Source organism: Schistocerca nitens, chromosome 1 (genome assembly GCF_023898315.1).
Source record: "Schistocerca nitens isolate TAMUIC-IGC-003100 chromosome 1, iqSchNite1.1, whole genome shotgun sequence".
Classification (NCBI taxonomy): domain Eukaryota; kingdom Metazoa; phylum Arthropoda; class Insecta; order Orthoptera; family Acrididae; genus Schistocerca; species Schistocerca nitens.
In genome coordinates, this window is record NC_064614.1 from 619,771,062 (window position 1) to 619,795,641 (window position 24,580).

Genomic DNA, 24,580 nt, shown 5'->3' on the forward strand with positions numbered 1-24,580 from the left:
GTTTAATTCTTAATTTCTTTGCGTGTTTTTGGTACTTGCATTGTTGGATACAAAAATTTCGGGCGTATTATAGTATTTGAGAGTTGTAGCATCGCGTTTTAGTACCTGAATAGTGTAAATTCGCGTAGTCGTTTGTCTTCTGTTTTTGTTTTGAACGGCCAGTGTCGGTTGGTCACAGTGTGCTCCCTGCCGCCGTTGGATAAGCAGCTGCAGCAGTAAGTCGTATACTCCTAGCTCACTCATTTCTTACATAGTTTAATTCTTAATTTCTTTGCGTGTTTTTGGTACTTGCATTGTTTGATACATAAATTTCGGGCGTATTATAGTATTTGAGAGTTGTAGCATCGCGTTTTAGTACCTGAATAGTGTAAAATCGCGTAGTCTCCTTCCGCTGTCGAGCAGTGTGTCAGCAGTGCGCAAGTAGCAGCATTACTGCATTTACTAGGCAATCTTGTATTTTAATAACCGTTTAAATTTTGTCGATTTGTTTGCGCTCTCTGTAGATTAGTTCAGACGTTCTTTGCAAAACAGTTTTTAGCATGGATAGGGACTGCAACTGCTGTGTTCGGATGCAGGCTGAGTTGGCATCCCTTCGCTCCCAGCTTCAGGCGGTGTTGGCTTCGGTCACACAGCTTGAGGCTGTTGCCAATGGGCATCACTGTGGGGGTCCGGATGGGGGTTTGCCGGGGACGGCCAGCTCGTCCCACGCATCCCCCGATCGGACTACGACTGTGGTTGCCCGGGATACTGCTCGCATTGAGGCTGATCCCTCACCTGTGGTAGAGTGGGAGGTCGTCTCAAGGTGTGACAGGGGGCGAAAGACATTCCGGAGGGCTGAACGGAAGGCCTCTCCAGTTTGTCTGACGAACCGGTTTCAGGCTCTGTCTCAGGCTGATACTGATCTTCGGCCTGACATGGCTGCTTGTCCTGTTCCAGAAGTTGCCCCTCAGTCTGCAAGATCCGGGCGGTCGCAGAGGGTGGGCTTACTGGTAGTTGGGAGCTCCAACGTCAGGCGCGTAATGGGGCCCCTTAGGGAAATGGCAGCAAGAGAGGGGAAGAAAACCAATGTGCACTCCGTGTGCATACCGGGGGGAGTCATTCCAGATGTGGAAAGGGTCCTTCCGGATGCCATGAAGGGTACAGGGTGCACCCATCTGCAGGTGGTCGCTCATGTCGGCACCAATGATGTGTGTCGCTATGGATCGGAGGAAATCCTCTCTGGCTTCCGGCGGCTATCTGATTTGGTGAAGACTGCCAGTCTCGCTAGCGGGATGAAAGCAGAGCTCACCATCTGCAGCATCGTCGACAGGACTGACTGCGGACCTTTGGTACAGAGCCGAGTGGAGGGTCTGAATCAGAGGCTAAGACGGTTCTGCGACCATGTGGGCTGCAGATTCCTCGACTTGCGCCATAGGGTGGTGGGGTTTCGGGTTCCGCTGGATAGGTCAGGAGTCCACTACACGCAACAAGCGGCTACACGGGTAGCAGGGGTTGTGTGGCGCGGGCTGGGCGGTTTTTTAGGTTAGATGGCCTTGGGCAAGTACAGAAAGGGCAACAGCCTCAACGGGTGCGGGGCAAAGTCAGGACATGCGGGGACCAAGCAGCAATCGGTATTGTAATTGTCAACTGTCGAAGCTGCGTTGGTAAAGTACCGGAACTTCAAGCGCTGATAGAAAGCACCGAAGCTGAAATCGTTATAGGTACAGAAAGCTGGCTTAAGCCAGAGATAAATTCTGCCGAAGTTTTTACAAAGGTGCAGACGGTGTTTAGGAAGGATGGATTGCATGCAACCGGTGGTGGAGTGTTTGTCGCTGTTAGTAGTAGTTTATCCTGTAGTGAAGTAGAAGTGGATAGTTCCTGTGAATTATTATGGGTGGAGGTGACACTCAACAACCGAGCTAGGTTAATAATTGGCTCCTTTTACCGACCTCCCGACTCAGCAGCGTTAGTGGCAGAACAACTGAGAGAAAATTTGGAATACATTTCACATAAATTTCCTCAGCATGTTATAGTCTTAGGTGGAGATTTCAATTTACCAGATATAGACTGGGACACTCAGATGTTTAGGACGGGTGGTAGGGACAGAGCATCGAGTGACATTATACTGAGTGCACTATCCGTAAATTACCTCGAGCAATTAAACAGAGAACCGACTCGTGGAGATAACATCTTGGACCTACTGATAACAAACAGACCCGAACTTTTCGACTCTGTAAGTGCAGAACAGGGAATCAGTGATCATAAGGCCGTTGCAGCATCCCTTAATATGGGAGTTAATAGGAATATAAAAAAAGGGAGGAAGGTTTATCTGTTTAGCAAGAGTAATAGAAGGCAGATTTCAGACTACCTAACAGATCAAAACGAAAATTTCTGTTCCGACACTGACAATGTTGAGTGTTTATGGAAAAAGTTCAAGGCAATCGTAAAATGCGTTTTAGACAGGTACGTGCCGAGTAAAACTGTGAGGGACGGGAAAAACCCACCGTGGTACAACAACAAAGTTAGGAAACTACTGCGAAAGCAAAGAGAGCTTCACTCCAAGTTTAAACGCAGCCAAAACCTCTCAGACAAACAGAAGCTAAGCGATGTCAAAGTTAGCGTAAGGAGGGCTATGCGAGAAGCGTTCAGTGAATTCGAAAGTAAAATTCTATGTACAGACTTGACAGAAAATCCTAGGAAGTTCTGGTCTTACGTTAAATCAGTAAGTGGCTCGAAACAGCATATCCAGACACTCCGGGATGATGATGGCATTGAAACAGAGGATGACACGCGTAAAGCTGAAATACTAAACACCTTTTTCCAAAGCTGTTTCACAGAGGAAGACCGCACTGCAGTTCCTTCTCTAAATCCTCGCACAAACGAAAAAATGGCTGACATCGAAATAAGTGTCCAAGGAATAGAAAAGCAACTGGAATCACTCAACAGAGGAAAGTCCACTGGACCTGACGGGATACCAATTCGATTCTACACAGAGTACGCGAAAGAACTTGCCCCCCTTCTAACAGCCGTGTACCGCAAGTCTCTAGAGGAACGGAGGGTTCCAAATGATTGGAAAAGAGCACAGGTAGTCCCAGTCTTCAAGAAGGGTCGTCGAGCATATGCGCAAAACTATAGACCTATATCTCTGACGTCGATCTGTTGTAGAATTTTAGAACATGTTTTTTGCTCGAGTATCATGTCATTTTTGGAAACCCAGAATCTACTATGTAGGAATCAACATGGATTCCGGAAACAGCGATCGTGTGAGACCCAACTCGCGTTATTTGTTCATGAGACCCAGAAAATATTAGATACAGGCTCCCAGGTAGATGCTGTTTTTCTTGACTTCCGGAAGGCGTTCGATACAGTTCCGCACTGTCGCCTGATAAACAAAGTAAGAGCCTACGGAATATCAGACCAGCTGTGTGGCTGGATTGAAGAGTTTTTAGCAAACAGAACACAGCATGTTGTTATCAATGGAGAGACGTCTACAGACCTTAAAGTAACCTCTGGCGTGCCACAGGGGAGTGTTATGGGACCATTGCTTTTCACAATATATATATAAATGACCTAGTAGATAGTGTCGGAAGTTCCATGCGGCTTTTCGCGGATGATGCTGTAGTATACAGAGAAGTTGCAGCATTAGAAAATTGTAGCGAAATGCAGGAAGATCTGCAGCGGATAGGCACTTGGTGCAGGGAGTGGCAACTGTCCCTTAACATAGACAAATGTAATGTATTGCGAATACATAGAAAGAAGGATCCTTTATTGTATGATTATATGATAGCGGAACAAACACTGGTAGCAGTTACTTCTGTAAAATATCTGGGAGTAAGCGTGCGGAACGATTTGAAGTGGAATGATCATATAAAATTAATTGTTGGTAAGGCGGGTACCAGGTTGAGATTCATTGGGAGAGTGCTTAGAAAATGTAGTCCAGCAACAAAGGAGGTGGCTTACAAAACACTCGTTCGACCTATACTTGAGTATTGCTCATCAGTGTGGGATCCGTACCAGATCGGGTTGACGGAGGAGATAGAGAAGATCCAAAGAAGAATGGCACGTTTCGTCACAGGGTTATTTGGTAACCGTGATAGCGTTACGGAGATGTTTAATAAACTCAAGTGGCAGACTCTGCAAGAGAGGCGCTCTGCATCGCGGTGTAGCTTGCTCGCCAGGTTTCGAGAGGGTGCGTTTCTGGATGAGGTATCGAATATATTGCTTCCCCCTACTTATACCTCTCGAGGAGATCACGAATGTAAAATTAGAGAGATTAGAGCGCGCACGGAGGCTTTCAGACAGTCGTTCTTCCCGCGAACCATACGCGACTGGAACAGGAAAGGGAGGTAATGACAGTGGCACGTAAAGTGCCCTCCGCCACACACCGTTGGGTGGCTTGCGGAGTATAAATGTAGATGTAGATTTAGATGTGTGTCACATCGTGTTTTATTTGTGCTTGTTCTGGTGGCTGTCTTAAGATTTCGTTTTCCTCTGATTGTTTGATTGATGCGTATTGTTCTTCGTTTGTTTGCTCTGGGATGTTTGAGTCCATTACTGTATTTTCTTCTTCTGATTGCACATTATTTTGTTCCAGTATTTGTTGTACTTGCTGTTTGAGTTTTATAATTCTGACTGGGGTATCCTGTTATTTTTGATTATTACACGGATCTGATCAGCTAGTCGTTGTTCTGTTAAAAATTTTAATTCTGGGTATCTGGTAATAAATGTTATGTATACTTGCGATCTGTATCCAGTTGTGTTGGTTCCTAGGTTTGTTGCTTGGTAATAACAGAACATGAGGTGTCGGTTAACTTCATCTGACCATCTCATCCTCTGTCTTTGTTTTCCTTCTAGGGTGGTTGCAGGAAGCATATCCTGCAAAACACTTCTATTTGGATTTAAATCATTTACCAGTTGGGTAGCAGTGTCGTTACCATTGTGGGCGGGCATAGGGTTCAAGCGTCGTCCCCGACCATGACGGCGCTTGTCCGAGGCTTCTTTAGTTCTGTCCTGAACCAACTAATCACACTAAAAGGGGGGTTAGCCCTATTAGTGGTTTGTTCTTTTCGTCGCCTTTTACGACTGGCTGAACGTACCAGAGGTCTATTCTTTTCTCGGGCCTCCACAGGGATTATTATTATTATTATTGCTGGTTATATAATTCTATTGTATGTGTGTGTGAGAGAGATACTTATCAATCTCACTTCTTCCTTTGCAGAAGTGTTGGAACTGTCTGGCGACAGGCTTAGCACATCACAGCTGGACCTGCCAATGATGTGCTGATCACCACCCCAAACTGGGCTGTCAAACTAGCAGCTGCAAACACCGCATGCACTAGCACCATCGCCATGGCCTGGGTCATCACCCTCGCCATGGTCACTTCTTGTGATCCTGTCACCACAGCTGCAAACACCACTTCTGGCAACAATCTCACCCCAGTCCAGAGTATCGTCCTTTCCACAGTCACTGTGTGCAGTGCCATCACTCCAGTATGAACTGTCATACTCACATAGGCCGTCAACTCCAGCAGGTTTGCTGTGGTTACCGTGTACTACCCAGTCATCGCAGCCTAGACTATTACATCTGCCACATTCTTTGTGCAATAGGTTGCCACTACTGCCACGACATCAACCTGTGTCTAATAGCAATAGCTGTCACCAAACCTCCTCTGTTATGGATAACCAGGCAAATTATGCAGCTGCATTGGACTACTCTATGGTTGCTGGAGCTTTCAGGGGAATTATCTTGCAGTGCCACATGGTTAATACTAGTGCAGGCTGTCAAGATCCTGCTACCTTCCTTCATGCTTGCCAAGCATTGTTTGAAAGGGAGATCCCTGAAGTCCTCAATGACCTGTAGTATACAGCCATTAGGTCTACTATGAACTGACGCATCACCCAAATAAGGTATTAATGCTGTGGAGAAAAGCACTGTCGAAATTTGGAGGATTCAGTGTCATTGGGTGGGCCAATTGCAGAGTGGTATGGAAATTTTACTGAGAGCGTCGTATGAGCCATTTTTCTTATATACAGGAGAGAAGGTTTCGTAAGGTGCTCAGCAGTGTACTCCATCTTGATATGCACTCCCAAGTTTTTGATCCAGTTAATGGAAGACAGTTTTATCCCTCTTCCTGCAGATAATGTTGCCAAACAACATGTATTAATGTCCAGAATACTGACGATAGGATTAAATATTGCTTCTCGTTGTTGTTGCTGGTATGCAACGGAAATTAAACAAAACATGCTCAGTGTCTGGATGCATACCAAACGTTTAATCTCTCTACTTTTAATTGCATCTCATTCCTCATCACAGTCCCAGACCTACCAAAATCCGTGAGGCAAAACCCTGATTATTCAGTTCATTTACATAGTCTGCAGGAACTTACAAGTTCACGTGGATTTACTGCTATTCTCCAAGGGTGAGAGGCGTCACTACATCTGGATCAATAACATTTTCTGTCTACTCTCCTCTGAACGGAATAGAAATAAAGGGACAAGGCATTTCTGCTACAGATGCCTTCGCTCTTCCACTAACCGTAAGTATTTAGAAAGACATCTAACTGACTGCTTGAGCAAGGAACTTGTACTTGTGAAAATGCCCACATAATCATAGTCAGCTTCAAAATGTATGTATTAAAGATGTTACTACGAATAGTATCAGTTTGTACTTTTTTTTAGCAGAGTGTTCTGGAAATCTATTTCTTTATTTCTTCTCACTCAGAGTTGCAGGCAGCCTGATTATGAACAAATTCAGAGCGGTGGTCGTCGTTCATCTGAAGGACTGCAGAAGACCAGAGACTGAATTGAGTTCTTGTAAAGGCAAAAAGAGAAATTACAAAAACAAGACAATCGCACAACGCCAAAAGAAACATATATCGAAGCATCGAAAGAAGTACTAGCTAGTTCTTCACCGAGGGAGGCTGCTAACAAATATGGAATAAATGTCATTACATTACAGCAATCCTGCCGAAAATGAGAACTGATTCTGCTGATAATAATATTGAATGTTACACATTGTTCTAGAGTTTAATAGTTAAAAAAGTTGTTTCATTTAAAGTAATTGAGTGAATGTTTTAATATGAATTAATATGAATTAATGAGATTCTCAGTTTCAGGACCTTGTCCAGTTGCACCTAATTTTGTATACAAAATATCTGGCTGGGTTTTCTCAGACAAGAATACAGTCACAGTGTATTCAGATTAAAGAACAACAGAAATTCTTCTACTTCCATGTTGCAAAACATGAGGTCTTTGGGTGATGGTGGAAGTGCAATACACACTGCAAGACTGCCAGCATTGGAGAAGGGAGAAATATATCCAATCTCGAGCGCAAGACACATCAGCACCAAATGTGGAGTGGCACTGCTGGCCTACCTGAAGGAGAACAAGGTATATCTACCAACAGGATTCACAGCTCTCAGCAAAGATGAATTTGACTTTCTCAGCAGTAGAAGCACGTGCATGATATACCATGGAAGAATGAACAACACGGACACATTTGATTACGAAATAATGATACGACCAAACGTTTTTGCCTACTTCTATACTGTGTAAAAATATAGTCTGAGTCATAAGGTATGACATAGTGAGAGTATTTTTGTAGTGTAGAAGAAATGTAACAATTTAATCTCTGATTATTCCTTCTTGTATGTAAATTTTCACAGTTAACCACGTGGGTTTCCGACTTTCTTGGAATGATATAAATTTTATACCTCGAGTATTTTTAGTTAGGTTTTTTGTTTCCTTCCCTGTTACCTCTGTTGTATATTACAAAGATAGAGATGGAATTTACTGACGATTAAGCGTACAGTATTTGATACAAAATGCACTAACTATGAGATATTACAGTATTTTGTCAGAAAAAATGGTTGGGATATAATAACAGAGAGAGAGAAATGAAATATGACATAAACATTGACTCAGAGAGATGAAACGTACTGATTTGGTAAATAATATAGTAATTCTTGCCGCTGTGTGTTTGTGTGTGTGTGTGTGTGTGTGTGTGGCGAATATCTTTGCCATTTAACATGAACTTGTCACTTTCATGCATTGTTTTACTACTATGCTGTGACTGAATGGCTGGAGAGGCAGAGGGGAGGGGGAAATGGGGCGTAGCTTGTTTCTTCTTTAACTTCTCATGCTGGCTCAAGTGGGCTAGTTTTATCATCTTGGATTTTTCATTGGTTGTTTCGTTTTATTACTATACACTCATTTCCTGATAAGTGGTAAGGGAGGGGAGGGAGTGTGGCTTGTGTTTTTAATTTTCGCACTAGCACAGTTGGGTCAGTTGCACCACTTGGATTTTTGATAGGTTGTTTCATTTTAATATTATGCTGTGGAGGGTAGAGGAAGGGGGAGGGGGGATGGGAGGGTTTGGATGAGGTGAGGTGGGAGGAGAGAGGTGGTGTGGAGGGCATATGGATTGATGAAGTTATGCATTCAAGATCATTGCCCTCCCTCTGTGGCTAGAAAATCCCAGTGCATAGGTCAAAGTGGGCCAGAATGCCCATAGGCGTGCTTACTATTTACGTTCCTAGATTTTTCTGGAGTTTTTGGAATATCTAGATAAACAATATATTTTTTGTAGCACCAAGGAAAAAAGTGCGGAATGTCAGTAGAACAAACAAATCAATCCACGCATCTCCATGACCATTCAATTTGGTAAATACCTTTTGTTTGGGAATATGTGCACAAATGGCGTTATATGGTGGACATTCATCTTGTTAATACCATGTAGGCATTCTGGTTCTTAGCAGCACTTCATCCAGAACACATGGAAAAATTCGTGGAGAAAGTTGGGATAGGTGACCATTGATGAAATAAGGGCCAATGATTGTGGTACCAAGCATCCTACAACAGACATTAACTCTCCTTGATTCTGCAAGTCATTTCCATGCAATTCATGGCGTAAGTGTAAATGTTACACACAGAATTCATGATGCGTTAGATTGCGACGTGCACTGGTCTTAGGAATGCCAATCTCGGGTTCAAGTTGTCACTATCTCAGGAGAGGATTCATTGCAACAGAAGGAAGAGCAGTAACTTCTGCGGCTGCCTCTGAGCAAGTTCTGCGACGATATGATTGTTTGGACTGAAGCTTCTCATTTCCTGCACCGTTGCAACAAGACGAGAAAATGTCCATTGGGAAAGTGGGTTCTTCCCAGGATACTGCTCTCTGTCGAGTTCCTCTTTCTGATTAGCATTACGTTTACCTTCAATCACAACAAAACAGAAGTAATAATGATGCAGTTCTTAATGAAGGGCTGCCTTTACTGTAAACAACATATTGTTTAAAAGTACAGTATTGTGCTACTTGTACCTTACATTCTCCACAGATGAGTAGCGTTTCTACCCTCTCTTCATTGGTTTACAATGTACTCACGCAAACATTCAACTGATGATGGTTGACTGAATGACCAATGTGCCTTGTGTTTCCATTTGTTTATTGTCAACTACAGCAAGTGGACGAGTTATGTTACTCTGAGTAACTACAGAGTCAAAATCAACTTTGTGTTACATTTTTATTAATCTCGTGTTTACGTGAATGGTACACTTTGTGCTAAGTCTTTGTGCAGGTCTCGAGGAACGGAAGCAGATTTCTGAATGAAAATATAGGGTGCTATTTAAAAACGACGTACTGTTGCTCATATCTACTTAACGAACAAAGTTTCAAGAAAGTCAGTAATGTTACTTTAGCTTGATTCTTTTTCTTCCTTCTTCTGAGCAAATAGTTATTTGGGGGTACCAAGGTAAATGCGACACCCTGTATATCTATTTATGGTGCAGGATTTTAAAATTCTGAAGCCTAGCAGATGATATACTAGTTGCAGAACAATAAAGCGATTAGCAGCTTTGTGGTCGTCGTTCTCCTAAAAATGTCTTTCATGAAACCTTTGAAGCACAGATTAAATAAGATTTTGTGAAACTGGAAGCAGTTTAAATGTATTTTGTAAAATAGTGTTGATAGTTAGAGACCAAATGAAGTATGAAATGATGAGGTGTCACAAATAATAGGCGATGAAAGGAGTTTGTGGAAAATCCTTTACAAGAAGAGTCAGGGTTGTGGAACATGTTCTGTATTATTCAGGAGTAATTAACTTTATGACGGAAGTAGCAATACAGGGGAAAACTATGTTTGCAGATAAATACTTTAAAAAAACTAAATAGGTAACGGGGGATGTAGGACGCATTTGCCTCGTACGGATGAAAACGTCTGCACGAGCTACGTGAGATGGAGAGTAGAGCCAAGTTTAAAAAACGGGGGATCCGCATATTCAGAAATTAAAAGTTAAGTCGTAACACATTTCTCACGTAGTAGGCACTAATTTACAACACATACTCTCAGTGGCTGTCGACTTTGTAAATTAGCTCACAAGTTGTCAGAACTGCATTTTGTTTAGAGTTGATGTAGCACGACTAATTCAAGCTGAACCTAACTTAACAGTAATTCTGAAAGCCAGGCTGAAATATAAAATTGGGAAATGAAGAGCAAAATATCTCTTTTGCATCGCAGATCCCTCCCTCTCCTTACTCTTGCATCAACTGACTAAATACTCATGACCATAAATAAAAAACGATGTAGTACACACACACACACACCATGCATGGATCTTTAGACAAAATGAACGATGAATCTAAAGGACATGTTGCCAAAACTACACACCAAAAGTACACATTCGTACGTTTATTTAGAGAAATGTTAACAAACATTTACGTGTAATATTGATGCAATATTGAGTCGTGTGTAAAATCTGGAGCCCCCGTCCCCATGAAGCAAGGACCTTGCCGCAGGTGGGGTGGCTTGCGTGTCTCAGCAATACAGATAGCCGTATCTGTAGCCTTTTCAGTAGTTGCAGGACAAGAGTCTGGCGTTCTAACATAAAAAATGGCCTTGCTGTGCTTGTAATGCACACGGCTGAAAGCAAGCCGTAATTGTTCCCGAAAGCATGCAGCTTTACTGTATAATTAAATGATGATGGCGTCTACTTGGGTAAAATATTCCGGAGGTGAAATAGTCCTCCCATTCGGGTCTCCAGGCGGGAACTGCTCGGAAAGATGTTGTCATCAGGAGTAACGAAACTAGTGTTCTACAGATCGGACCGTGCAATGTTATATCCCTTACTCGAATGGATAGGTTGAAGTTAGATATAGTGCGGATTGGTGGAGTTCCTTGGCGGGAGGAACAGGACTTCTGGTCTGGTGAATACAGAGTTATAAATACCAAATCGATTAGGGATAATGGAAGGATGAGTTTAATAATGAATAACAAAATAGGAGTGCGGATTTGCTACAATGAACAGAATAGTAAACGCCTTATGGTAAACAATGTGGACATGAAGCCTACACGTACCGCAGTAGTAAAAATTTGTATGCCATCTAGCTCCGCAGATGACGAACAGATTGAAGAAATGTATGATTAGATAAAAGAAATTATTGAGATAGTTAAGTGAGACGAAAATTTAATTGTGATTTAGGACTGGAATTCAATAACACGAAAGTCAAGAGAAGAAAAATTGTAGGTCATTGTGGACCGGAGGAAACGAATGAAATAGGAAGCTGCGTGGTAGAATTTTATGCAGTGCATAATTCAGTCATTGCTAACACTTGGTTTAAGAATCATGAAAGAAGGTTGCATACGTGGAAGAGACCTGGAGGCACCGGAAGTTTTCAGATTGATTATATAACGGTAAGGCAGAAACTTGGGAACCAGGTTTCAAACTATAAAACATTTTCCAGGGGAAGATGTGGACTCTGAGCACTATTTATTGGTTGTGAATTGTAGATTGAAACTGGAGAAAGTTTCAAAAAAAGTAGGAAATTAAGTGATGGAACGTGGATAACTTGAAAGAACCCGAGGTTGCTGAGAGTTTCAGAGGCAGCAATAGGCACGGTTGACTAGAACAGGGGAAAAAATACGGTAGAAGGCAATTGGGTAGCTTTGAGATACGCAATAGTGAAGGCAGCAGAGGAGCAAATGAGTAAAAAAACGAGGCCCTGCAAAAATTCAAGGGTAACAAAGGAAATACTGAATTCAACTGATGAAATGAGAAAATGTAAAAATGCAGTTAACGAAGCAGACGAAAGGGAATACACATGTCTAAAAAATTAGGTTGACGGGAAGCGCAAAATGGCTAAGTAGACAGGCCAGAGAACAAGTGTAGGGATTTGGAAGCATATTTCACTAGGGGAAAATTAGATACCGCCTACAGGAAAACTGAAGAGACTTTTGGAGAAAAGAGCAGGAGCTGCATGAATATCAGGAGCTCAAACGGAAAACCAGTGTTAAGCAAAGAAGGGAAAGCTGAAAAGTCGAAGGAGTATATTACTGAGGGTCTATACAAGGAAGATAAACTTGAAGACAGTATTATATAAGTGAAAGAGGACGTAGATGAAGATGAGGTCAAGATGTGATACTGCGAGAAGAATTTGATAGAGCTCTGAAACGTGTAAGTCTAAACAAGGACCCTGGAAAAAACGTCATTCGATCAGAGCTACTGATAGCCTTGTCATCCATGACAAAATTCTTCCATTCGGTGTGCAAGATGTGTGAGGCAGGTGAAATACCCTCAGACTTCAAGAAAAATGTAGTTCCATTTCCAAATAAAGCGGTTGCTGAGAGGCGTGAATGTTGATGAAGATCATTTTAGTAAGTCATGCTTGAAAAATACTAAAACGAATTCCTTATAGACGAATGGAAAAACTGGTTGAAGCCGACCTCGGGGAAGATCAGTTTGGTTCGGAGAAATGTAGGAAAATACGAGGCAATACTGACCCTACGCCTTATCTTAGAAGATAGGCTATGGAAAGGCAAACCTACGTTCACAGCATTTGCAGACCTGGAGAAACCTTTTTACAGTGTTGACTGGAATATTCTTTCTGAAATTCAGGAAGTGGCAGGGTTAAAATACTGAGAGCGAAAGGCTATTTAAAACTTGTACAGAAAGCAGACGGAATTTATAGGAGTCGAGAGGCATGAAAGGGAAGCAGTGCTTGAGAAGGTAGTCAGGCAGGGTTGTAGCCTATTTCCGATATTATTCAAACTGTACACTGAGCAAGCAGTAAAGGAAACCAGAGAAAAACTTGGAGAAGGAATTCAGGGAGAAGAAATTAAAACTTTGAGTTTTGCTGATGACATTGCACTTTCGTCAGAGACAGCAAACAACTTGGAAGAGCAGTTGAATGGCAAGGAAAATGCAGTCGAATTAAATAAGGCAAGCACAGGGAATTAGGTAAGGAAACGAGACTCTTAGAGAAGCAAATGTGTGTTGCTTTATGGGCAGAGAAGTAATTGATGATGGCCGAAGTAGAAAGGACATAAAAAGTAGACTGTCAACGGCAAGAAAAGCGTTTCTGAAGAAGAGATAATTTCTAACATTGATTGAAGATTTAAGTGTTAGGAAATATATGAAAATGAAATATGGACGATTACCAGTTTATATAAAAAGAGAACGGAAGCTTTTGAAGTGTGGTGCTACATAAGAATTCTGAAGATTCGATGGGTAGATCTAACCAGTCCTCGGACTGAAGACTACAACTACAACAATATCTGGAGATTCGTAATACTGCCTGTTAAAAACAAACAGTCCAGTGCCAAAGACAGGGATACCTGGAAAAAATGCATGCATGCAGCCTACAAGCAGAAAATAGGTGGAAACACAGTGAGTAAATAACCACACTTTAATAGCTTACTAAACGAACTACGCTGCCTGTTAAAAAGAAACGTAGCACGCAGAAGAGGAAGAGGAAACAAAATGAAACTTTCATGGATTGAGGGATTAAGTGATGTTATTTCAGTGATTAGAAAACTGGGTCAAATTTACAAAGAATTTGGCATTATAAGGCCACTTATCAGTATGACGTAGCACCCACTTGGGCCTGGATGGATGCACTTACTCATATGGAAAAGCTGCCTTAAAGGCTTTTGTATGCTCTCCTGAGGCTTCTGGCTCACAACTGTTGTAATGGGTTCATGACATCCTTGATACTGGCACTGGGATGGACTTGACGCCCCAGCTGATCCTTGACATGGTCATTTGGGGTCAGGCAGGCCCGGGTGGCCGAGCGGTTCTAGGCGCTACAGTCTGAAACCGCGCGATCGCTACGGTCGCAGGTTCGAATCCTGCCTCGGGCATGGATGTGTGTGATGTCCTTAGGTTAGTTAGGTTTAAGTAGTTCTAAGTTCTAAGGGACTGATGACCTCAGAAGTTAAGTCCCATAGTGCTCAGAGCCATTTGAACCATTTTGTTGGGGTCAGACCTGGGGATCCTGTTGGCCACGGTAGTACCTCAACATCATGCAAAAAGTTTATGGAGACACGAGCCTTGTGTGGAAGAAAAGTGTCGTGTTGAAAGAGGACACCACGATACTGTCGCAGGAGAGATGATACATGAGGACACGGGACGTCCATTGCGCTGTGAGAGTTCCCCCAGTTTACTATGAGCCGTCGCCTGAAGGCATGTCCGATGTCTCCCCAAGCCATGACGTCATGGTGCCCCTCCAAAACAAAGTAGAATGGGACCTCTCCCCATGTTGCTACCATGGTTTCTCAGGGTAGCTCATCACTGAAAACAATTCACCTGCAGTGTATGCTTCCTGGTCACATCGCCGCTGCAAACCCAGTCGTTTGTACTGTGGTGTTACCGGCAGACGGTGCGTGGGATGATAATTCCATAGTCCGACTGCCGCTAGTCCCCACAAATTTTTCAGGATAACACAGTGTTGCGGGGACTCATTACTTGTGTTCGGATGGCAGACGAGCATGTGAAGAGGTTAGAGTCTATTTAGTGCTCGATACAGCAATTCTCCTCCCTTGTTGTCCGACCGGAATCTCGACGACTATTGTGCCTGCCCTCACATTCCAACACCAGTCCACTGCCTTATCCCAATGCCTCTGGATATTGCGGCTTCGATCAGCTGGCCACATGTAGACCAACAATGAGGCCCCTTTCAAACTCTGTCAGGTGCTGATAATGCTTCCTCACAAACGTAATAAACGCTAAGTTAATAGTAGAAAGAACTTAAGGAAGCAGTCGAGGAAAGCTCCTAAGAGACGAAGGGAGTAAGTCGTTTGACATTTCCTGAGATACAAAGGATAGATGACCTGGCATTCTAAGGAGCGGGACAAGGGAAAATCTTTAAGTGATGTGGAGTGAATTACTCAGGATTCGGAGAGTTTTCTCAGAGCACCGAAAAACAGAAAGCACCGAAGTAAATTTGGATTATAACAACTAATACCAGATACGTGTTAGAAAGGACTAAGACTGTGATTGGTGTAAAGAGCTACCTTGAGATATTTTGGTAGGTTCCGTCACCGACACACATCATTTCTCCTGACGGCTTACAGCCATGACGAATTTCACACTAAGTTGTTGCGTCACTTTGAAAACACAGGAGAACGCTGAGTGGTTGTTAGGGATCGGGGATATAACCACGTTGTTCAACAGACAGAATTTGAAAGAAACATGAGCACTCGGGATAGCTTCGATTACAAGGCACCGTGACTTGGAGGAAAAAGATCGTCAGCTATGACTGAAGGTTGAAAGCAAGCAAACTCGTAAAAAAGCCTGACCTGTGATGCGGCCGACGCCGGGCACGTGCTGGCCCACGTAGCCGCACGTGTGGGCGCCCAGAGAGTGGCCCACCAGGTGCACGTCAGACCCCCTCAGGCCGCACTTCACCTGCCAACACAGACACACACAGCTGCACATTCCGAAGTATCCACCCTACTGACACCACCCGGCTGCCTTCGCCTATGAAAACATCGAAACGGCACACATTAACCACTAATCGTAAAGCAATATGGGCAACTTGCGTGTCTTGATAAGACTTCCAGTTATTCTCACGACATCACGCGTTTCACCAACTCACAACCAGGCTGGTATCTTCCTAACCTCGACCTCGGGCTATGCTGTACATCAGTCTGTCACCACAAAAAAAAAAAAAAAAAAAATGGTACTAAAAACCCAAACAAATATTGCTCGTGTTGTGTTCTATCACTGGTTGCACACATATGAAGTCATATGGAAGAATAGTATTATTTCACGAGCCGAAGCCGACGTCGAGTGTCGGTAGGTTCAACTCATTCGTAGGTTCTCCTACGTATAGCTAACCCGCCGGACCGGTTATTAGGTCGGAGGAAGCCAATCGCATACTGCCTCGAAAAACAGCGTGTTATGTAACGTACTGTGCTGTTCAAACCGACCTTTAGTTTTCAATTATCGACAAATGTTCATCTTGAGTATAAATTAACGTAAACTCACACTTTCATTAGTATTTTATTTTTCTTCTCCACCCTGCACACTTCTATTCCTTTCTCGTACGGTCTTCGTTTTTGTTCTAATGTTTACCTTCACTGTTACTTTCCCTATCAAATAGCTACTTCGGTATTGTTTCAGAATATCCAATCAACCCTCCACTTCTTCTGATGACAGCTTTCAGAAATTCCATTCCACATCTGTTCCTTGCAACACCTCAGCATTTAAACTTACCTTTTCCTCCTGTAACATTTTAGATGCTTCCAATTAACTTTCTCTGGCTTTAATCCAGTTTATTCCGATACTCCATGACACATAGTCGAACAATAGCCTTAAATACTAGAGTCACATTCGTGAGAAAAGATGTTAAAATTCCAGTCCAGCTACATCGGCTTCGTCTTTACAGCCACACCTAAATACACTCCTGGAAATGGAAAAAAGAACACATTGACACCGGTGTGTCAGACCCACCATACTTGCTCCGGACACTGCGAGAGGGCTGTACAAGCAATGATCACACGCACGGCACAGCGGACACACCAGGAACCGCGGTGTTGGCCGTCGAATGGCGCTAGCTGCGCAGAATTTGTGCACCGCCGCCGTCAGTGTCAGCCAGTTTGCCGTGGCATACGGAGCTCCATCGCAGTCTTTAACACTGGTAGCATGCCGCGACAGCGTGGACGTGAACCGTATGTGCAGTTGACGGACTTTGAGCGAGGGCGTATAGTGGGCATGCGGGAGGCCGGGTGGACGTACCTCCGAATTGCTCAACACGTGGCGCGTGAGGTCTCCACAGTACATCGATGTTGTCGCCAGTGGTCGGCGGAAGGTGCACGTGCCCGTCGACCTGGGACCGGACCGCAGCGACGCGCGGATGCACGCCAAGACCGTAGGATCCTATGCAGTGCCGTAGGGGACCGCACCGCCACTTCCCAGCAAATTAGGGACACTGTTGCTCCTGGGGTATCGGCGAGGACCATTCGCAACCGTCTCCATGAAGCTGGGCTACGGTCCCGCACACCGTTAGGCCGTCTTCCGCTCACGCCCCAAGATCGTGCAGCCCGCCTCCAGTGGTGTCGCGACAGGCGTGAATGGAGGGACGAATGGAGACGTGTCGTCTTCAGCGATGAGAGTCGCTTCTGCCTTGGTGCCAATGATGGTCGTATGCGTGTTTGGCGCCGTGCAGGTGAGCGCCACAATCAGGACTGCATACGACCGAGGCACACAGGGCCAACACCCGGCATCATGGTGTGGGGAGCGATCTCCTACACTGGCCGTACACCACTGGTGATCGTCGAGGGGACACTGAATAGTGCACGGTACATCCAAACCGTCATCGAACCCATCGTTCTACCATTCCTAGACCGGCAAGGGAACTTGCTGTTCCAACAGGACAATGCACGTCCGCATGTATCCCGTGCCACCCAACGTGCTCTAGAAGGTGTAAGTCAACTACCCTGGCCAGCAAGATCTCCGGATCTGTCCCCCATTGAGCATGTTTGGGACTGGATGAAGCGTCGTCTCACGCGGTCTGCACGTCCAGCACGAACGCTGGTCCAACTGAGGCGCCAGGTGGAAATGGCATGGCAAGCCGTTCCACAGGACTACATCCAGCATCTCTACGATCGTCTCCATGGGAGAATAGCAGCCTGCATTGCTGCGAAAGGTGGATATACACTGTACTAGTGCCGACATTGTGCATGCTGTGTTGCCTGTGTCTATGTGCCTGTGGTTCTGTCAGTGTGATCATGTGATGTATCTGACCCCAGGAATGTGTCAATAAAGTTTCCCCTTCCTGGGACAATGAATTCACGATGTTCTTATTTCAATTTCCAGGAGTGTATTTGAGGCGAATTTACACTTTTTATTGCTCCCTATGTACTGATCCAACTCTAATGGTGACCATGTCGACCAGACAGTAAAATCCAAACCACCTCTTCCTGCAGGCACTATGAATGTTGACCGGAATCATACGCAGACTTCTTAAATTGTGTCCAACGCTTGCTTCCCACTTAGCTCTCTACAACTACTGCACTGTCTTTATCAGATACTGACGTTTTCCACACAACTTCTCCCACATATACATTCGACACATATACTGAATACCCTCAGCCCCTTTTCCCTCCGTCTATCTGTCCACTCCATCCTCCAACCTATAACCTTCTGTCTCTTCCTCGCCACTCTCTCTGTCTCTTCGTCTCCTCCTCCCCTCTCTTTGTCCAATTCCGCCACCCTTCTCTCTGACCATGTCTTCCTTAACTCCCTCTGACCATCTCGTCCTTCCCCTCTCTGTTTCCTTCTCCGCCTCCCACTCTCCCTTTTCCACTTGCCCATTACCCCTCTACACTTTCCATTTGACTCATGCAATCCCCCTCCCCCTCTCTCTCCGTTGATTTCCTACTCGCCCTCACCCTGTCCATCCTCCCCTATGTCAATCTCATCCTGTCTGCAGCCATGCTCATTGTCATATGCAGTCCCTGCAATATGTTCAATAAAGCAGACCAGTATTACTCCCACTACATGCCTGACATATAGGGCAGACTACACATCAGGGGCTTGAAAATCATTTATTTTCCTCTGTCATACAAAGCTGGTAGAGAAAATAGGCCGATACTACTCCAAAAAGCATGTCACGTAGGGCAGCCTATATGCCAGAGGCTTGAAAAATGCGTTTCTGCCATATCTGCGCTCATTTTGGACCTAGGAGATTATAGAACATACAATGCTGATACTCGTGCGGTCTGCTGTTCCTGTGCCAAATCTGGTTGAAATCGATCCAGGGTTTGGGAGGAGATACCAGACATACAAACATACACTCTGCTTTACACAGATCACAAAGTAATAATCTTATTTAACAGTGTGTGTGAGTCACTCTATTCGCATCGGAATTCAGAATATTATGATACCCTTTATATTCTCAAAGCTCCTTTGTGCCCACTGATGCCATTATGATATGCCAGTTTTTGTTATTTTTCCTTCCATTACGATGAGAAACACAGTGTCTCTTCAGTCTTTCTGTTGTTATATCATTAACATCTATGCATATGAGACATGAAATAAATTATTAAGGGTCTGTCACATAACTTTTTTCTTCTAGTGTAAGGACTATGACTGTTTGAAAACCTGATGGAACCTCCATCTAAAACCTTCCTAAATAAAAGTTTTCTTTTCTAAAACCACTGTTGAATGATCTCCTGCAAACTTTTCAATACTGTATGCTCGTAGAATTTTGAACGTAACTTTGTGTCACCAGCATCTCCAACATCAACTGGTTTCTCTCTCCGTCTCAAGGCATTGTTTTGACGTTAATTCTGTTGTGAACTACATATCTGTAAGTGTGTACAGTCAATGTACTGCTGTAATCTGCAAACAAAATGTTATAAAATGGCCCAGTTAACGGAGTTCGCGTAGGCGACTTATCTTTAATGAAAGGTTGTCGCCTTGACTGCTTTGGCTATCTGAATATGCTTTTCATCTGACCCAAATTCTCAACTTATTGCATACTACTTAGTATTGTCCCTGTCCATTTTCCTTCTTTGCTCGTATTATTTCCTGTATTCGGCCTAGAGGTTTGGACGCTATCGTGCGTCTATACTGACGATATCATAGCATTCAAGGTTACAGACATACTACACATGATGGTCAGAAAAATGCCGCAAAGCTTGTAGGATGTTGTGGGGAATGTTGTGCTGAAAAACAACTGTTAAGAAAAAATTCGGTGGGTTGCGTTGTTATCGACTTCATGATGATCGACGTTAGCCAGTCAGGCCATTGTGCATGCAAAGTCAAGTGACCCACCAGATTCAATTAGTGTTAGTTTTTATCATATCATAGAGGATGCCACAGTGCCAGATAACTAGGAAACGGTGCAACATGCCAAATTATTTTCTTAACGATTATTGCTGAGGACAACCTACCCTGCAGCACCCTTACAAGCTTTACAGACTGTTTCTGACCACCCTGTATATATGTCATGTGTTCTGTCACACATGTCCTGCTGAACTGACAACAGTAGTATTGCAAAGCCAGCACCACCCCACTCTGCATTGTTGCCATATTCATTCAAGACGGAATGGGGCACCACCCCACTCTTCGTGGTTATCAGATTTATAATCCCCCCCCCCTTAACCTATTGTTCTGTTCCATGTTACACCTTTTCTTAGCTTTAATATATTGTTCAGTTCTCACCCCACTCTACATTTCCAAATTTATAACCCCCTTTAGCCTACTGGTCAGTTAAGTAGCTCTACATCTCACCACCTCGGCCTCTGGGAAATTCCCAGCCTTCTTCCCTCCCAGAAACCCTGAACAAGTTTTGATATCAAATTAATTGACTAATTATTTAAATTTATCGAAAATTAGTGGGAAATAGCTCTTCTGCTTTACAACATCATGGATTTTCCTTGCACAGTTATGTCAAAATCCTTACTGCCTGCGCTGGGATTCGGTCCCACAATGCTTCAGTTCTTCAGCCCTTCTGGAAATACTGACACACGTTTGATTAATATAAATGTCTCATCAAACTGAATGCAGTGTATGGAATACTGTTTATTTAAACAATTTGTGGAAATCAAGGCAGTGTGAGGAATATGTAACAATTTGTAGCATTATTTTTTCTGATCTCACGAAGAATACTATCAACACAAAACACTCACCATTTTCATTTATTTCTGCAAATACAATACTTGCACTGCAGCTGCACCGCAAGTGGGCCATGCCACACCACATGCTTCAAAACTGTAGTCAGGCTGCACACCAAAGAGCCATTCACTGGGCTCCACCAAACAAAAGCAGCTGTTGCTGACATCTCTTTGATACCAGACTCACTTCCTACTTCTGCGCCCCCCCCCCTCTCTCTCTCTCCCCTTCCCTCCCTCTCCATCCATCCTCGTCCCTATCCCCTGTCACCTATCATGCATACGTGGTGATTATTGTTGGTGCTTATCTCTGTTCTCACTCTTCAGTTGCTATGGAACAAAAGCATTCCAGACGAATTAGGTAGCTTCTGTCATGTGCTACCAGAAACCACAATAATCTCTCCTTTGTACTGGACAAAGTAGGGGCTACCTGGGAAAACGCCAGATCTTCAGAAAACGCTGGGCTGCAGATGTTTTGGAAACAGTTCCCTTACTCTCTCAAATTGATTGACTAATTAATTAAAATCTTTTTAAACCACTATGGAAATATTAAGTTCATTCTCTCTGGAGAAGAAGACGGAGGACGAAATGTCTACTGTACGATAAGACAGTAACAACAACAAATACCACAGCAAGACAGAGTCCACTGGGTTGTATTGAGAAACAATAAACACAACGCACTTAAACCATGATCTAATCCATAGCAGTTATCATGATGAAATGCTGGAAATTGCGAATACTTCCGCAGGCCACTGCCTCTGTTTGTCTTCATAAACACATCTCCTAGCATCTGTACTCTGGTCAGTTAACATGGGGGAATAATCGTTCAGCCCGCCGCTGTGACCGAGCGGTTCTAGGCGCTTCAGTCCGGAACCGCAGTGCTGTTGCGGTCGCAGGTTCGAATCCTGCCTCGGGTATCGATGTGTGTGATGTCCTTAGGTTAGTTAGGTTTAAGTAGTTCTAAGTCTAGGGGACTGAAGACCTCGGATATTAAGTCCCATAGTGCTTAGAGCCATTTGAACCATTTGAATAATCGTTGAGTTCAAACACTCGCCATATAGAATATTCTCAAAGCCCACATAAAAATCAGAGAATACTCGCTACACACACGATCGCGAAGGCTGCCCAAAACACGCTGAGTACATTAGTTCACTATTCACCAGCCCTAAGCACACAGTTAGGTCAACTGCACGCTCGTAGCCCGTCTGCCTTGTTGAGGAGGATCGGTAGTAGCTAGTGCCTTAAGCCAGAAATGTCAATTTGTTCCAACCACCGGCTACCTCCACCACACACCCAGACATAAAGCAGAATCGTCCTAGGAAACCAGCCACCTATTTGTCAGTGTAATTACAGTTAAGTAGTACGATCACAGCGTCGAACTGGTGACATTCGATGATGAGTCAAGAATCGGAAATACTTCCTCCTGACGACACTGGTACTGGAAATATCAATTTCCCACATAATTCTACATCCTCCCTACGACTGAATATGATCTTTTATTTAAAATCTTCCATACCCCTTACAGCTATGGATGCAATGAATTCACAGTTTTCCATATCAAATCTATACATCCACCCACATCATTTTCTATACACATGCCAGAACACTGACCACAGTAATTTCATGTTCCAACAGGATAACAATTCCAACTATCATTTATGTGTGTAGCATCTGGAAAAGCTACAGTATGTCCACACGCACATCACCTATACTCAGGCCTCAGGCCACTGAAGCTTTGCACTTGACATACACGTTTCAAGCTGTCATCGTAACGGGTGGCCGAACCGCACAATAACCCTGGGTTCGGCGGCGGTGGGGTGGGTGGACTGCTGTGGCCTGTCGTGGGGTTGTAAACCGCTGAGGGCTACGGTGGGACGAAGCCTCTCTGTTGGTTCTAGGTCCCTGGTTCAATACACAACACACAAGCTTTCTGACTGACCCAAATTCTGAACTTAACATACATCGTCAAGTAGCCTCCCTGTCGAGTTCACTCATTTCCTCGCAGCATTTCCTGTACTCCTGCAAGAGGTTCGCACCCTTGTGTGCATTTGCACTGAAGATATTTGCATTATATCTGCATCTACACACATACTCCGCAAGCCACCATACGCTGCATCGTGAATGATACCCTGCACCACTAGTAGGCATGCAGAAGCTGTCAAACGTACAGATATACTACACTCGTGTAGTGTCTGTTCTGCAGAACATGTCATGATACTAAAGTGAGTGTTTGTCGTGAACGTCACGCTGTTATTTACTAAATATTTTTGCATGATAAGTAAGTGTGTTTTTGTAGTGATAGTGAATGTAAATGTGTGACCCTTCTTTATAGATTCCAGCCTAGTATGAAAGCAGTACTTTTCAGTAGTAAGACCTAATTCCTTTATGGTCCTATTGCGCATACAGTTGACCAGAATCTGAGAATTTTAAACTGTTACTCACACTTATCCATTATGATAAATACAAATATCTTGCATGTAGATTGTAGTGATCTTCCAATTCTTCTCGGCATGCAGCTTACCCAAAGCACTGGTGCTTTCTGGCTGAGTGTGACAGCATTGGCAGAAAAAGATGCTGTTATGGGAAAAAGTGGTCTCTTCGGTAAAGATTCCGGCATGGGTAGAAGAATAAGATGAACGATTCTTTTGTTCACCCCACTGTTCTTTTGTTGACCCAGCTGCTAATTAAATTGGGTCTCGTCAAAAACTTTGTGAAAACAGTAGGTAAAACTACACACGGATTTATGAACTTCCGAGAGAATTTGGCAAGGATCAGAAAAGCAAATATGAAGAGAGAAACATTTCTAGGCCTAAAAATGATGGATTTAATGTGTAATGAATATTTTATGTAATTGTTAAGTCATATTTAAAGAATGGCACAACTATCTTTGAAAAGTTTTTGCAAGAACCTTTTAGGCAACCACAGGGCAGAGAACTATCGCGTTATTTTGCAAACACTATTGAGATCATACTATCTTATGGGATGTAGTGCGTCATTTAAAATGCATTTCTGTATGATCATTTGGACTTATTACCAGGTACGCTTGCCGTCTTTACTGACGAACATATGGAACGGGTTCGCCAGGGAATTTCTCAAATGGAAGAATGTGATCGAGGCAAGTGGAGTACTACACCGTAGTCCGACTACCGCCGGTCCTGAGGAAGCGAATGTCCTGAGGCAAACAGTCGCATGAAATCGCTAAGAAAATATTTTGAGGTATGATTCTTTACTTTCCCCTACTCCAGTTTTGATCATTCCCTTGACTCGTTTGTGAACTGATGTCTTAAAAAAATGTATTCTTGCGTTATCGTGTCATTTTTCCAGATACGAGTAAATAGGCTTTATAGCATTGACAAAAACCATTATTATATTAAAACTGAAGCCAATACAAAAATTAGATTTGGATTCAGTGGCACATTATTTTTCCAGACGTGGTGCATATTATTTCTGTAACCAAGGAAAGATTTATTTTTGTTGGCCAGTGTGTTTGCAATTTGCAGTGGAATATGTACGGTTCTGAAACTTCCTCGCAGGTTAAAACAATGTGTTAGAACTGGAGTGATATCTCATCAGGTTATGGCGCAGAGCTTCTACGATGTTTCGAAGGTAGGAGGGAGGTACTGGCGGAAGTCGTGAAGGCGGCTTGTGAGTCGTGCTTGCATAGCTCAGTCGGTAGAGCATTTGCCCGCAGAAGACAAAGATTCCAGGTTCG

General features: G+C 43.6%; 1 protein-coding gene across 1 annotated transcript in view; it reads right to left on the minus strand.

Moving 5' to 3' along the window:
* Positions 1-24,580, minus strand: part of LOC126263161 (pancreatic triacylglycerol lipase-like) — a 268,537-nt gene that overhangs the window by 162,202 nt on the left and 81,755 nt on the right. Inside the window, exon 5 of the mRNA XM_049960238.1 lies at positions 15,547-15,655. Coding sequence (XP_049816195.1) covers positions 15,547-15,655 — 109 coding nt within the window. The remainder of the gene's footprint in view (positions 1-15,546; positions 15,656-24,580) is intronic.